This window comes from Mandrillus leucophaeus, unplaced genomic scaffold, assembly GCF_000951045.1.
Source record: "Mandrillus leucophaeus isolate KB7577 unplaced genomic scaffold, Mleu.le_1.0 Scaffold331, whole genome shotgun sequence".
Taxonomy (NCBI): domain Eukaryota; kingdom Metazoa; phylum Chordata; class Mammalia; order Primates; family Cercopithecidae; genus Mandrillus; species Mandrillus leucophaeus.
This window is the reverse complement of record NW_012103488.1, coordinates 620,840-636,636: the sequence shown is the minus strand read 5'-3', so window position 1 is coordinate 636,636 and position 15,797 is coordinate 620,840. Positions and strand designations below refer to the sequence as shown.

General features: G+C 40.9%; 1 protein-coding gene across 3 annotated transcripts in view; it reads left to right on the top strand.

Annotated features, from left to right (window-relative positions):
- Positions 1 to 15,797, top strand: part of PLCE1 (phospholipase C, epsilon 1) — a 348,582-nt gene that overhangs the window by 180,623 nt on the left and 152,162 nt on the right. For all 3 annotated transcript variants that reach the window (XM_011988462.1, XM_011988460.1, XM_011988463.1), the window contains one exon: positions 13,069 to 13,385. In XM_011988462.1, the coding sequence (XP_011843852.1) occupies positions 13,069 to 13,385 (317 nt within the window). The remainder of the gene's footprint in view (positions 1 to 13,068; positions 13,386 to 15,797) is intronic.

The following is a 15,797-nucleotide window of genomic DNA, read 5'->3' as shown; positions in this document are numbered from 1 at the left end:
AAAAGAAAACTAGTGTTGACAAGGATGTGGGGAAATTGAAGCCCCAAACATTGCTGGTGGGAACTTAAATTGGTACAACCCCTGTAGGAAACAATTGGAATGTCTTCCAAATGCTAAACATAGGAGTTACCATATGATCCAACAATCCACTGCTAGTTATATGTCCAAGAGAAGTGAAAATATACATTCACACAAAAATTTTATCCAAATGCTCATAACAACATTATTCATAACAGCCCAAAAATGTGAACAATCTAAATGTCCATCAACTGATGAATAAACAAAATGTGGTGTATACATACAATGGAATATTATTCAGTTATTAAAAAGAAATGAAATAGTCATACATATTACAACACTGATAAACCTTTAAATCATTATGCTGAGGGAAAGAAGCCAGACACAAAAGGCCACATATTCTATGATCCCATTATATGAAATGTCCAGCATGGGGCAAATCCTTAGGGATAGAAGGTAGACTGGTAGTTGTCAGGGCCTGGGTGAGAGGGACTGGGGGAATGGAGTGATGGCCAACATATACAGGCTAACATGTTTTAGGAGGTGATCTACATTCTGAAATTGATTATGGTGATAGTTACATAACTCTGAATATACTAAAAACCACTGAATTGTACACTTTATTTTTTTTGTTCTTGTTTTTAAAAAAATACAGAATGCTTCACAAATGTATATGTCATCCTTGCGCAGGGGCCATGCTAATCTTCTCTGTATCATTCCAATTTTAGTATATATGCTGCTGAAGTGAGCACAAATTGTATACTTTAAACTATACACTTTAGAAAGTCAAAAAAAAAAAAAAGAGAGAGACAGGGTCTCACTCTGTCGCCCAGGCTGGAGTGCGGTGGCGCAATCATAGCCCACTGCAGTCTCAAACTCCTGGGCTCAGGTGCCCCTCCCACCCCAGCCTCTCAAAGTGCTGGGATTATAGATGCGAGCTACTGTGCCCAGCCTAGAAAATAAATGTTACGGCATGTGAATTATATCTCAGTTTAAAAAAAGAATGGACATAAATAGCTCAGCAGTGTTTTAGCATGAAAGAATTTAACTCTGAGAATGTTCTGACATCTTGATGGGGTGTGATAATAATGCCACAGTGGAAGGGATGTGAATATTAACAGAAAAAAAAAAAACCGTTTCCTCTACACTCACACTTCCGACACCAAATGTGTGGGGGTTTTCCACACCAACAATCTATTCTCCGTCTCTCCTGACACCAACTGGGTGTTTTATAACACAATTCTGACATTTTCCACCCGGAGCTAGCATCAGACACCACGGGTTAAGTAGGGGCTCAGTGCCACAGGACTGCTCCCACGTCAGACACCAATCACAAGTCCTGGGCCTTTGGTATTTCTGACCAAATTGGCTACAAATGGGGGTCTTCATGACTCTCTTCTGAGGTTCAATCATTTGCTCTAATGGGCTCATAGAATTCAGGGAAACACTTTACTTACTTTACCAGTTTATGATAAAGGACGCAAATGAACAGCCAGATGAAGGGGTGCATAGAGCAACGTGTGGGGAAAGAGGTGTGGAGATTCTATACCCTCTCTGGATGACCACCTTCCCAGCACCTCCTTGTGTTCATTCACCCAGAAGCTCTGTGTACCTCATAGTTGAGGAATTTTTATTGAGGCTTCATCACCTCAGCGTGATTAATTTAGTCAGTCTTCAGTTCCTTTCCCCTCCCCAGAGGATGGTGGGTGGGGCTTAAAGTTTCAAGCTTGTAATCATGCCTTGGTTTTTCTGGTGCGCAGCCCTCATCTTGAAGCTATCCAGGAGCCCACCAAGAGTTACCTCATTAGAACAAAAGACACTCCTATCACTAGGAAACTCTAAGGGATTTAGGACCATAGATGAGGGAAAAAAGATGCTCCTAGAGTTTTAGGAGCCCTATGTCAGGAACTGGGAGCAGAGACCATATATATATATCTTTTTTTTATTTTATTGTGTCACACATATTCTTTTCATAGAGGGAAGAGCTGAAGAGTTAAGAACAGCCTTTTTTTGATGTTTTGGGGGAGCGGGGTCTTTTTTCAATGAGGGGATTCATTAGTACAGTGTGTGGCAAGATGATACAGACATTTCTTTTTGTAAGAGTAAGTGAGGTATCACTTGGGATCTTAAAAAATATTTTCTTTTTATTATTGTGGGCACCACACCAAAGGGTGCAAGTTGCAGGTTATAAAAACAAAGCAAAAGTTTCCATAGCCTGAAATGGTTGGAAATATGACTGAGTCTCCTCGTTAAGCTTCTAAGATGAAAGGCTCCAGAATTCCTTCTTCCTCTTGCAAATGTTAAATTAATGATGATAATAAGATGACTGATTATTGAGGGCTGAATATGTAGTAAACATTTACACGCATTTTCTTGTTTTAATTTCCCCATCATCACTGTGACATACCCATAGTTGTTTAGAACATATCCAAGGTCATGAAGCAAATCAGCAACTGAGCTGGGCTGCGATCACACATATTAGTCCCAAGATCCCACTCTACTTCTACTCTGGGGGAGCTGCCCCCAGGAGCTTACAGCACCTGAGATCCTAACCACACCAGTAAGGGAGGCAGTGGAGTATGGAGACAATGCCCTGGACTGGGAGTCAGGGTCCCCAAGTTCTGGTCCACCTTTGCCACTAATCAGCTCTGTGACCCTGGGCAAGAAGCTTGGGCAAGAAGCTCAGAGGCATGGTTTTCTGATGTGTAAAGTGTGGAAAATTTATCCCAGCTCTCCCTGTAGTTCCTTCCAATTCAGGCATTCAGCCCGAGTCCTGCCTCTTTCACCCTCTGATTGTCATTTGTGTACTGAGACTAAAAGGAAGAAAACCTTCGAGTCAGTGTAGGCTGGTGATTTCAAGATGCTGGACTTTGGTGTTGGACCGATGTGGCACTGGTTCCATTACTTATCTCAGTGTGATGTTGAGCAAGTTCTTTAATTGTGTCCCCATCTGCTAATGGAAATAATAACAGCATGGGGTGCTGTGCTGTCTACATAGAGTGGTTGTGAGGATAGAGTGAGATCTTGGTAGAGAGTTTTAATGCAATTCCTGGCACATTGTAAGTACTGGGATGTTATATTATTGTATGTTAAATAATATTATAATTTATTTATGATGATGGTTGTTGATTGTTACAAAACAGACACACAGAATCCTTTCAGAATAATTAGTGTAGTTTAAATAGTTCACCCAGGTCAGACTTTGGAGCTCAGATTGCCTGCTTAGGCTGAATTTTGAAACCATTCCATATCTAGAAGGTCAGCCATACCTCAAAACTCTGCTGCTGGTTAAGAGGGCATCAGATTGTCACCAGAAACACTCCAGAGTTCCTCCTCTTGTAAACTTTGAGTCAGTGATGCCATCTCCCCCTATATGAGACAACATACTATTACAACTTACCATATGAATTTTGACTCACATATTCTTTTTTACCCAATGTAATCAGAAATAGATGAGTGATCAGTGAGTATTGATAAAACAGTTAGTTAATGTGCTATAAAAGGAATAGATGAGAAAATGCTGCTCCCTGGAAATTTCCCCATGCGGGTAGGGAATTTTTCTCTTTCAATGTTATTTAACATAGTAAGCACAGATAAAGTTATATTTACAAGATTGTTTATCACAGTGTTATTATAATGGTAAAAAGATGTAAATATAACATAAAGAGCCATCAAAAATCTAATATTACAAGAATAGCCTCAGAGTTGGGGGAAAAGTGCATTATAGAGTTTTTTTAAGCTAGAAAAGAATGTGTTCTCTGATCCTAATTTTGTGAATATTGCGTGTATTTATAGATAAATATGAAATGCAACAACAAAAGTATTAGCAGAGATTACCTCTGGGTATAAGATTCTTATTTTAAATTTTCTTTTTTTTTTTTTTTTTTGAGATGGAGTTTCGCTCTCGTTGCCCAGGCTGGAGTGCAATGGCGCAATTTCGGCTCACCACAACCTCCGCCTCCCGAGTTTAAGCGATTCTCCCGCCTCAGCCTCCCGCAAATTTTCTTCTTTATACTTCTTTATATTTTCTACGTTTTGCACAGTGAGCAAAAGTTGTTTTTTTGTTAATGAAGATTCTATCAACTTTTTTCTTTTTGCTCTAAGGCTCTTCTGTCTGGTAGATTGTTTCGTCTAAATATGTCTTAACTCTCAGTCTGAATATATTGGTTTTTTTTTTTTCTCTTTTAAGTACTGACTTAGAAGTAATATGCTTCATTGATTTTGTGAGCTCATCTTTTTCATGTAATGTTCAGGACAAGCCAGACACATTTGTTGCAAGATTGATTTTGTTACTTTGAAAACCAATAACAGATAATAAGATAAAATCACCAATTAACTAACCTTTTTCTAAACCCATCGCTTCCCTGTTGAAAGCAATTTTCAGCTCTTCCTGAGATTTAGTGTATTTAAGTCAGCTCTGAATCTTCTATAAGAAGAAATCAATGTTCTTCTCTCTCTGTCTTATTTTATGTAATTAGAATTGCACCACTAAAGGACTATTAAATGTACAATTGAGAATCTAATACTTTAAAAAAGTCTACAAAATTAATTCAAAGCAAAGGAAAATGGATAGAGTAGATAAAATAAGTTTTTCCTACTTTCTTCTCTAATTGTAACTTAAAATAACTTAAAAAAAAAACAATATTACCATATATATTGGAAAAAAAATCTGAATAGGCCAAAAGCTGAGCCAGTTTTTTGAGCATGAGAAGATTGAGATTTTGTTGCCTTGAATTTTTTGGATATCATTTTGATTTTTTTTTTTTTTTTTTTTTTTTTTTTTTTGAGACGGAGTCTCACTCTGTTGCCCAGGCTGGAATGCAGTGGTGTCATCTCAGCTTACTGCAACCTCTGCCTCCTGGGTTCAAGTGATTCTTGTGCCTCAGCCCCCCAAGTAGCTGGGATTACAGGTGCCCACCACCTCGCCTGGCCTCTTTTTGTATTTTTAGTAGAGACGGGATTTCACCATGTTGGCAAGGCTGGTCTCCACCTCCTGACATCAGGTGATCCACCCTCCTCAGCCTCCCGAAGTGCTGGGATTACAGGTGTGAGCCACTGTGCACGGCCCATTTTGATCTATTTTTAAAAGTACTGTCATATGTGCATTACAAAAAAGTTGAGCAAAACAGAACTGTGTAAGAGATACACTATTATTTGGTGTGCACTGGACAGGGTATGCAACATATACCTATATTTACAAAATTATTTTTCCCCTCAATAGGATAAGATTCCATTGTTCTCAACTTGCTTTTTTGTCCTCAATATTTTGTGAAATAAATTCAATTTCAGTACATATAAATTTACCTCACTTGGTCTATATTTTTGCAAGAGTTTCTGTTGTATAATATTGTAGAAGCAAGATTTCTAGTACAAAGAATAGACATGCTTAAAATTTTGTTTTGCCTCTCAAGAAAGCTTGTACCCATTTCACCACCCCTCATATGGAATGGGAATGAAAGATAAAGTTTCTGACACATAGGCACATGGAGATTCTCCCAGGTTTTGATAGGATATAATTTAAAATCACAATCAGAAGGTTGCTCAGCTGGCTTGGGGAGGAGATGCCTTCTAAAGTCAGAATCCTGTAAGGTATTCCTACCTAACTCTTCAACTCCATTCTCTACCCCAGAAGAGAAAAAACCTGTGTGTGTGTGTGTGTGTGTGTGTGTGTGTGTGTGTGTGTGTGTAGAAATATGTCTCCTCTGCAAAGGATGCCTCAAAATGCTGAGTGTAACAGAGGGCAGATTTTTGGAGTCAGAGCTGCAATTAAATTTCAGCCCTGTCTCTCAATAGCAGGGTGTCTTTAAGCAAAATGTTTAACGTTTCTGACCTGTGTTTTATCGTCTGTAGCAGGGGAATAATCACAACACCATACAGGGTTCACTGTGAGAATTAAATGTGTTACTTAACACAAAGGGCTAATAAATGGTGAGGACTAAGAGCTCAATTAATGGCTACCATTGAGACTTGAGAAAGGGTGATGATGACCAAGCCAAGGGCACCTTGGAGGGTAAAGTTTTGCCCACTTTTGCAGAAAACGTGAGACAATCACTAACAGTCTAGTTAAGATATGCTATGTGGGCCAGGCACAGTAGCTCACACCTGTAATCCTAGCACTTTGGGAGGCCGAGACCAGTGGATCACCTGAGGGCAGGAGTTCAAGACCAGCCTGGTGAAACCCTGTCTCTACTAAAAAATGCAAATATTAGCTGGCATGGTGACACATGCCTGTAATCCTGGCTACTTGGGAGACTGAGGCTGGAGAATCGCTTGAACCCGGGAGGCAGAGGTTCATGCCACTGTACTCTAGCCTGGGCGACATAGCAAGACATTGTCTCAAAAAAAAAAAAAAAAAGATATGCTATGTAACACTACAGCTTCCCCACCCACATCCTGGAACCCTGTTTGATTTTCACCATAACAATTTTATCATTTTCTCATATGCATCATTACTCATTTACTGTGCTTATTGTTTATCTCCTTTCTTAGGTGTTCCATATGAACAAAACTTTGTTCTTGTTCACTAAATTTCAACATCAGGATAGCTGAAAACAAAGCCTGGCACATAGTAGGCACCCTTTTTTTTTTTTTTTTTTTTTTTTTTTTTTTTTTTTTTTTTTTTTGTATTTTTAGTACAGACAGGGTTTCACCGTGTTTGCCAGGATGGTCTCGATCTCCTGACCTCGTGATCCACCCACCTTGGCCTCCCAAAGTGCTGGGATTACAGGCGTGAGCCACCATGCCTGGCCCATAGTAGGCACTCTTAATGAATGAATTTCTCCTTAACATTTCTGAAACCCATTACTGGCAGCTAATAATGCCAGCCCTTGGACACTGAGCATGCCCAGAATAACCCAGGCTCAGCTTGGGATAACCCAGAGGACTGGGCCAGAAGCTAGAAACTTCAGGTTCTCTCTTAGCTTTTGCCAGTTCTGGGGCTGACCACTCACAAGCTGGATTTTTGGGCAATTCATGTAACAACTGAACTCAAGTTTTATTTAAAAAAACCAAAAAACAAAAAAACCCTAAAATTAGCAATGGCTACCTGTCATGACTCCCTTACATTATGCAGGATTCTGTGAGATTATCTTATAAACTCTGGATTTTCATCTGGGGCATAGCAAGAAAAAATGCTTTTAATTTTCATAGGGACCAAAAAGCAAAAAATAAATAAAAGAAAGAAAGAAATGGGAAATGGCAGGTTTTGCTGGACTCTAGCCCAAGCCCAAGGCTCTTGGGGTGATCAGGATCTGAACAAGCATTTTCAGAAACTACTAACCCTGGGGGAAGGGGTTCCCCAAAGGCACTGTACCCCAAGGCATTAGGTGGAAAATGCTCATCAAATTTAGAGGCTTATGCCTTGGCCCTACCTAGTATTTCTGGGCTCTGCAATTTATGGATAGCTTCTGGGAATGGCAGCTTATAACTGAGGTCAGAGGCTGGCTATCACCTGCATGGACAGAGAGGAGAGGGGAGGGGAAGGGAAGGGAGGGCTCTGTGTGGTGGCAAGAGGGCTCTATAGCGGTGCTCCAGCTTCTCAGAGCAGTATCCCTCAAGCAAAGACTTGGCCTGGAATTCCCCTCCCTCAAGGTGGAATGATATCTAGGTTGACTCAGAGACCCAAAAATCTAGGCTGCATATGTGTTTTCATCCTCGCATCACCCCCATCTGCCTGTTTCTTCATGAGCCACACCTGTTCTCTAGTGCCTTCTAGAAAATAAAGCTTCCTTCCTGGTTTTCTACAGTGATGCTCCATCTCTCTTAGTATAGCATTCAGCCATGGGAAATAACTTACAAATTCCTAAATAATCCACAATCTCTCCCCTGCTTCTGTCTTTACATAGGATTCCAGCCACATGGCGAAGTAAGCCTCCTTGGAACCACCAACCTCACAAACTCCTTATGCTTCATTTCCCCCAATGAGAATCTCTGAGTATGATGAGAAGCATTCTGAAGACACTGTAATCCCCATGTAAATGATATAGAGACAGACAACAAGGTTGAGGATGTGCTATGTGCTGTGATACTATATTCCCCCTCGTGGGAATTATTAATGGCTTTGAGAAGTCCTGCAGTTAAAAAAAAAAAAAAAAAAAAAAAAAGCCTGTTTAACTTTGTTTAACCCAGTAGTTCCCTAAATTACTAACTAAGAAACTGTACTTTGCATAAATTGAGTGTGACACACTTTGGAAAATACTGATTTAAAGTATAGGAACATTCGTGTGAACTCATGGGGAGGAAAGGAGAGTGTGCTTCTGAGTTTCTGAGTTTCTATGTGCTACGCATTATCACATAGTTGTAGTGGTTCAAGTGATGGTTCCAGACTGACCAAGGAAGGAAACTGTTTACCCTCTTGGTCAAATCTTTAACTTTGGAGTTTGAAGAGGTTATTTTATCAGATCACTCCAAGTAAACTAACACAGTAATTGATTTATTCTGAATTAAATCACTTGAGATGCATCTATAAACCAGAATGCCAATGTGGCAATATCCTGAGTGATCAGGAACATGAGCTCTTGAGTCAAATAGATCCCGCTCAAATCCCAGCTCTCTGACTTACTGCTTATATGACCATATGTGAGCCTTAGCTCTCTTATGAATAAAATATGGACAATAATACTATCTATGTCCTGAATTAATCTATATAAAGCACTTGGAACAGGAAACTTTATTTTTGAGCAGAGAATCAGAATGTGAAGTTACTGTGTCTCATAGTAAATATTTCTAGGCTGTGACAGTATCTAAAGATACAGTCTTCAATATGGTTTGACTCTTGTCCCCACCCAAATCTCATCTCAAATTGTAATCCCCACTTGTCAGAGTAGGGGCCTGGTGGGAGATGACTGGATCATGGGGGCAGATTTCTCCCTTGCTGTTCTCATGATAGTGAGTGAGTTCTCATGAGACCTGATGATTTTAAAGTGTGGCATTTCCCCCCACCCTCGTCCTCTCTCTCTCTCCTGCCACCATGTAAGATGTGCCTTGCTTCGCCTTCACCTGCTGCCATGATTGTAAGTTTCCTGAGGGCTCCCCAGCCATGCAGAACTGTGACTCAATTAAACCTCTTTCCTTTATAAATTACTCAGTCTCCAGTAGTTCTTTCAAGCAATGTGAAAAGGGACCAATACAGCCTTACTCTTCTGTAGAATAACTTTTTTTTGTTTTTTTGAGATGGAGTTTCACTCTTGTTGCCCAGGCTGGCGTGTGATGATGCACCCTCCGCCTCCCGGATTCAAGTGATTCTTCTGTCTCAACCTCCCAAGTAGCTGGGATTACAGGTGCTCACTGCCATGCCTGGATAATTTTTTGTATTTTTAGTAGAGACAGGGTTTCATCATGTTTGCCAGGCTGGCCTCGAACTCCTGGCCTCAAGTGATCTGCCAGCCTCGGCCTCCCAAAGTGCTAGGATTACAAGAGTGAGCCACCATGCCCGGCCTAGAATAACTATTAACTGAAGAATATGGGACTGAGAGCAAACAATGAAGTGGCTAATTTTATTCACCAGACACTTCTTAAAAAGAGAAGAGCCACAGTGTCCAGTGGGCTTTATGAACTTTGCTTCATGGATGATGAGGAAGGACCAGGGGTCCTAGAACTATTCAGTTTTTAATCCATCTTCCAGTGGCCCATGTTGTTAGAGAGCAAGGCTCAGAGGTGAGTTTCAGCTGGGCACTAGGGCAATGTGTCATGTGAAGAGGAAAGAGGACATAATAAGGAGAGCTCAACAAGGATGAGGGAAAGTGGGAAGTGTTTTTTTTGTTTGTTTGTTTTTTATTAAATTATTATTTTTTATTATTATTATACTTTAAGTTCTAGGGTACATGTGCACAACGTGCAGGTTTGTTACATATGTATACATGTGCCATGTTGGTGTGCTGCACCCATTAACTCGTCATTTACATTAGGTATATCTCCTAATGCTATCCCTCCCCTCTCCCCCACTCCCCACAATAGGACCCGGTATGTGATGTCCCCTTCCTGTGTCCAAGTGATCTCATTGTTCAATTCCCATCTATGAGTGAGAACATGTGGTATTTGGTTTTCTGTTCTTGCCATAGTTTGCTGAGAATGATGGTTTCCAGCTGCATCCATGTCCCTACAAAGGACACAAACTCATCCTTTTTTATGGCTGCATAGCATTCCATGGTGTACTGTTTTTAACAGCTGCTAAAAGTATGGAACTTAGAAAGCAAAGAATTATGCCCCAAGAAGACTTCTGGGATGTTTTTCGTGGTACCTGATATGAAAACCCTGAGTAATCCAGCTTTAAGGAAACCTACATGAAAGGTCAACATTGTTTCAAAGCTTCTAGCATTCAATTTCTGTTCCTTTGAGTGTGATGTTATACTTATACTGAGATACATGGTTATATTGGGACTGCCAGATTTATTAGGGTTACAATGACCAGGTTTCTTTTTATTCTTTAATTTATTTGGGTCTCTCTTATTGCTGTTTCCCACCAGTCACTAGACTTGTCATTCATTGCAACAGCATGTGATTCATACCTCAAGATATATTGCAGTTTCCCATATGACATCTTATCTTACATTATTTGCATATTATATTACATTATCTCTTCTCTTATATATTAGAGAAGTGACTGGAGTTATTTTTGTTTCCTCTGCAGAGTGCTATAGTTTGAGATCATGTCTTAGAGTTGGTTACTTCTGAGATGAGTTCCTATATTTGGCTAATTCCACTGTATATAAATTATCAGTATCTAGAAATTTCAGTTGGCCTCTTTCATCAAGTCACATTCAGATTCAATTTTCAGGAAACTTAGTCAGTTTCTAAACTATTCAGAAAGTTGGAGAGGGAGGCCATGTAGGGTAGATTTAAGCATCAACTTGATTTTAATGTTTTTTTTAATATGAGCTTAGATAAAACCAAATATAATTTGATAGTCTCTATTTTTTGCTGCAGAAGATTTTTGGTAATTTGGTCCAAAAGATGTATTAAAATGCTTAGAGTCAACCCGAACCAACCTGGTTTCCATTTTTCTCTCCCATGTGCTCAATGGTTTAGTAATTTGGACAGAGAGGATGGCCTGATTTTTTGATCAGAAGATATAGTGACCATACTCATGGAAGAAGGAATTAGGGACTGTGGGCTACCTGGTGTAGAAGGTACATAGTGAAGGGAAAGATAGAGAGGATTTGGAGTTTAAAGTATAAGGGATGTCCTATTTGTTAGTTTTTAAGGAAAAAGGAAACTGAACATTTGGGTGTGCAAAGAAGTCAGTAGAAAGCGAGGGATTAAAGGTAGAGATAACCACTGAAGCAAGTTCTGGAAGAGACAAAGGTAGATTTAATCACAAACCTGGGTGGGCCTTGCAGAGGAGGAAGCACATGCCATTCTCAGGTAAGCAGAAGATGGAGGAGATGTAAGGCATCTGTATTGAAGGAGTTTCTGATATGACCTACACTATCACAGCATAGTTAAGAAACAGTCGAATGACTGTAAGGAAAGCAAACGCAGGTTTGGGAGTGTGAGAAGAATAGAAAAGAGGATAGTGAGTTGTTTAGGAAAAAATAAATAAGTTTGTGTCAACTTTGAGTCACACTGAGGGCCTAGCTGAAGTTAGATAACAGAAATTAGCAACAGCCCCATCACTAAGTGGCATACTTGTCAGTGTCATCATACAGCAGCCCAGAAGCCAAGGAATGGGTGGTTTGAGTCTGCCCAGCATTGGGGATTGGGATGTGCCTGGGGTGGAAAGTCAAGTTATCTTCTTGGGGAATCTCTGGCTGGTGAGTGCCATCTAAAATGCTTATCATGGCACCAGACCAAGGCCAAGGAACTAGAAGTTTGCTGAGGACAGAGAAGTTTTACTAGAGAGAATAGAAGGGAAGAAAGAAGTCAAATTCAGGGATGATGACTTCGGAGTTTAATAATACAGACATGAAGCAGTTTGGAGTAATAATTCCAAAGTTTTCTGCAACGGAGATTTAGAAAAGAGTCAGAGAATACTGAGGTCTGAATGTGAAGGAAGTCATCCTTACAAACTTTGCTGTTAGCCAGTGTCCAGGCTGGATGACAGGTATTTCCAGGAAGAGAATAAGTGACATGAATATGTGACATTTCCCCAACTCAGGTGGCCACAAAATTGTTTTTTCTTGCAAATGCCAGTATTCCAGAGATCATACTTTGGAAAACTCTGTTCTAGGGCTCATCATAGACTTTCCATTTGTCGAATGAATGAGTTACAGGTAAGAAGTTAAGAGGCAGCCTGGGAGGGTGTCAAAGAGAAGGCAAGTGTGGTGTCTCTAATTACAGGAATCATTTTGAGCCTAGGCATCCCCTACTCTGGTACTTCCATCTCATGCACTGCCACCTTCTCTCCTGCATCTCTCTGTCACCTTCTTGCTACCAGTTGTGGGCCAGGAGTAAGATTGATTTATTTAGATACATCTCCTTATTACCTATTCCTTTCTTATGTCTGTAGATGGTTCTGTTCTTGCAAATCCCCAAATAGGTATCAATGAAATCAAAGTCACTCTTTGGGGGTGAAGGGTTGGCAGAGAATACCATGACATTTTGAAACCTTTTGTCCAGAGAGTCTCTGGGTCCCCAGTTGTCCTGCTCATTTACACATAATATGCATATACATATTCCTCACCCCACAGCCTTCTTTCCTCTTCCATTTAAGTTGGCTATGCTTATACTCACCCTCATTTCATGTCACTCTGATGGTAGTTAGCAAAGGAGGATAAGGAGGCAAATGGTGTTTTACAAAGTATAGTAAACTGGTTGGGGAATGATGTGCTAGATTAATGCTGCTTCTGAAAATGGAAAAAAACAACCCTACCACCACCACCACCACCACCGCCACCACCGCCACTCCACCCCCACCTCATTAGGTGACTAGAAGACAGACAGGACAAATATCAGAAAGGTCTTTGTAACAAGAAAGAAAAATAGTACAGAACTCTTCACTAAGCAGGGGGTTTTGTTAAAGAACATAGAAGATTTGAAATGGCTCTCAAGTAAATATCTGTTGCAGGGGACACCAGATTTGGTGTAACCACGACTTCTGTTGCTTTGTTTTAGAACGCCAGCCAGGCCCCTCTGTGGCCAATTCCAACACCCTCCCTTCAAGTTCAGCTGGGATCAGCAAGGAGCTGATCGATCTGCAGCCTCTCATCCAGTTCCCAGAGGAAGTCGCCAGCATCCTGATGGAGCAGGAGCAGAGTATTTACCGCAGGGTCTTGCCAGTTGACTACCTTTGCTTCTTAACACGGGACTTGGGCACTCCTGAATGCCAAAGGTCCCTGCCCTGCCTCAAAGCATCCATCTCAGCGTCGATTCTTACCACTCAGAATGGAGAGCACAATGCCCTTGAAGATCTGGTGATGAGGTTTAATGAGGTAAGAAGCCACTTTTTGATGTCTTGGTATTTGACTCACCCAGAAGTGATTTTCAAGCATACCTCCCCTTCTAGGTTTGTCTGTTCCTGATGTGTCTCATTTCACTCTGTCTTGCCACTTCCATGATGGCTGCTTTTCTTTCCAGGCAAAGAGACATTCATCACATTGCAATCCTTCCTCTCACTGTTCCCCAACTTGCCCTTAAGCCTAATTGATCTCAACTCCATTCCATAGCATTACCCAGTCCACCAATCCTAGTCCCTTTGGGCACCCAGAATACCAATCTCCAACCCCTTCCTCTCCCCCACCAACCCCTCATTTCCAAAGGTGCTTTTAAAACCACATGCCTCAATTTTGAGTCTTGACAGCATGATCCCTGACCACATTCGTATAACCAACCCCCTGACCCCCTTCTATTATTAGGACTCCCTCAGCAGAAACACCTAGGTCAGCAGAGCAGGCAGCAACCAGGGGGCAATTCACTGAGGGACAGTGAATCACCTTGGTTCTCTCTCTGCATTCCATGAAGATCCTCAGCCCCAGAATGTCACTCCAAAGCCTCTGAGACTACATCAGAAGCTAGTTCTGAAGAAGACAGGTGTGACTGGAGTCTGGGAATACTTAGGACAAAGTCATTGTGTGGGGGTCTAGGGACTCACTGGGAGATCAAGAGCCACTGGCTGACATCCCTATGGCCCTGGAGCAGGGAAGAGCGGCAGGAAGGAGCAGGGAGCCTCCATGTAGTGCTGGGGTCTGGCCGACTGCATTCTTGGACTTAGAAGGCACTTTCTCTTAGTAATGTAACCCACACCCAGAGTTTTCTATTCTACATTTTATGTTTTAGACTTAATTTCTTTTGTTTTGTGTATTCAATCACAAAATTTTAATCAGTATGTTTGTTGGTTGTTAGTTGGCTGAACACAGATACAGTAGTTGCCTATTTTGGTCATTTAGTAAACTCTACCTAATGCTAACAGGATATTCCTATTCTGAATCATATATATCTCTGACTGACTGAGGATCTGTCAGCCTTTGTTACTTAAACACTTTCTGGCCAGGTGAGGTGGCTCATCCCTGTAATCCCGGTGCTTTAGGCAGGAGGATCGCTTGAGGCCGGGAGTTCAAGACCAGACTGAGCAAAATAGCAAGACCTTGTCCATACAAATTTTAAAATTAGCTGGGCATGGTGGTGCACGACTGTAGTCTCAGCTACTGTGGAGGCTGAGACCAGAGGATCCCTTAGCCCAGAAGGTTAGAAGCTTCAGTGAGCTAGGATCACGTCATTGTACTCCAGCCTGGGTGACAGAGCGAGACACCATCTTTAGAAAAAAACACAAAACATTTTCTAACTATAGCTCACTTTGCAGCCTCCATAGCTTGCAAATCAAAATCCTGATGATGGTTGTAAATGTCAGTGACCATGATAAGGCCCATGAATACAGCAAGTGTAAGAGGCTGAGCTCAAGCGGTTCTGTATCCAGACATGTCCTGAACACCAGTCTATCTGGCACTATTGTGCTAACCATTTTATATGTACCACTTACTTGCTCCTTACAACAACCTTGGGAGACAGATATTGTCATAAGCCCCGTCTTATCAATGGGAAACTGAAGTATGTGGAGATGAAGTGATTTTCCCAAGATTACACAAGTGGTAGGTGGCGATTTTGGTTTAATCCCACATAGTCAGGCCCTGAAGCCTGGGCTTCAAACGACTATAGGATGCTGCCTCCCACCTGCAGCATGACTGCATTGGCGGGTGGTGCCTGCTAAAACTGCAGATTCCTGGTCCCACCCCAAACTGAGTAACACAGAATCTCTGACAGAATCTCTGGGAGTCCACATGAGAGCTTGCAAACCTCACTGCCCCGAAGTTGTTTTTAAAAATAAATCTCCTGATGTTCTTGATTTTCCTTACTGATAAAAATGGGATGGAAAAATGAAAGTTCCAGTAAACTGAGTGATTTTATTAGTGGATTTCACTATATTTCATGAATTATTTTAAACTTCCAGATCTACCCACTCTCACATCCTTAGGATCCTATCTTGTCTTTATGTTTAAATTTCCACCTGAACTTAAAAGTGAATTGCCAAAACTTCTAAAATCTAATTTTAAATTAAACTTGGATTTCTTCCATTCACTTCCATAACCTTGGGAATCAAAGACAAATCAGTGATTTCACTAATTCAGAGTTAGTGATGATATGACCTACAGCTGGGTAGAGGCAGACTTTGGACTATCTCTGAAAATAGTTTAGCTAAGCAACTTCAGAACGTAAACAAGATTTCTGGGAAAACACTTAAACTACTTAAGAGAACAGTCTGTTTCAAGTATTCTCAAGCATCTATTTTCATACAAATTATGGGTATGCTGATTAAAAATCAGTCTTACATAGGCATATCCCAAATGATC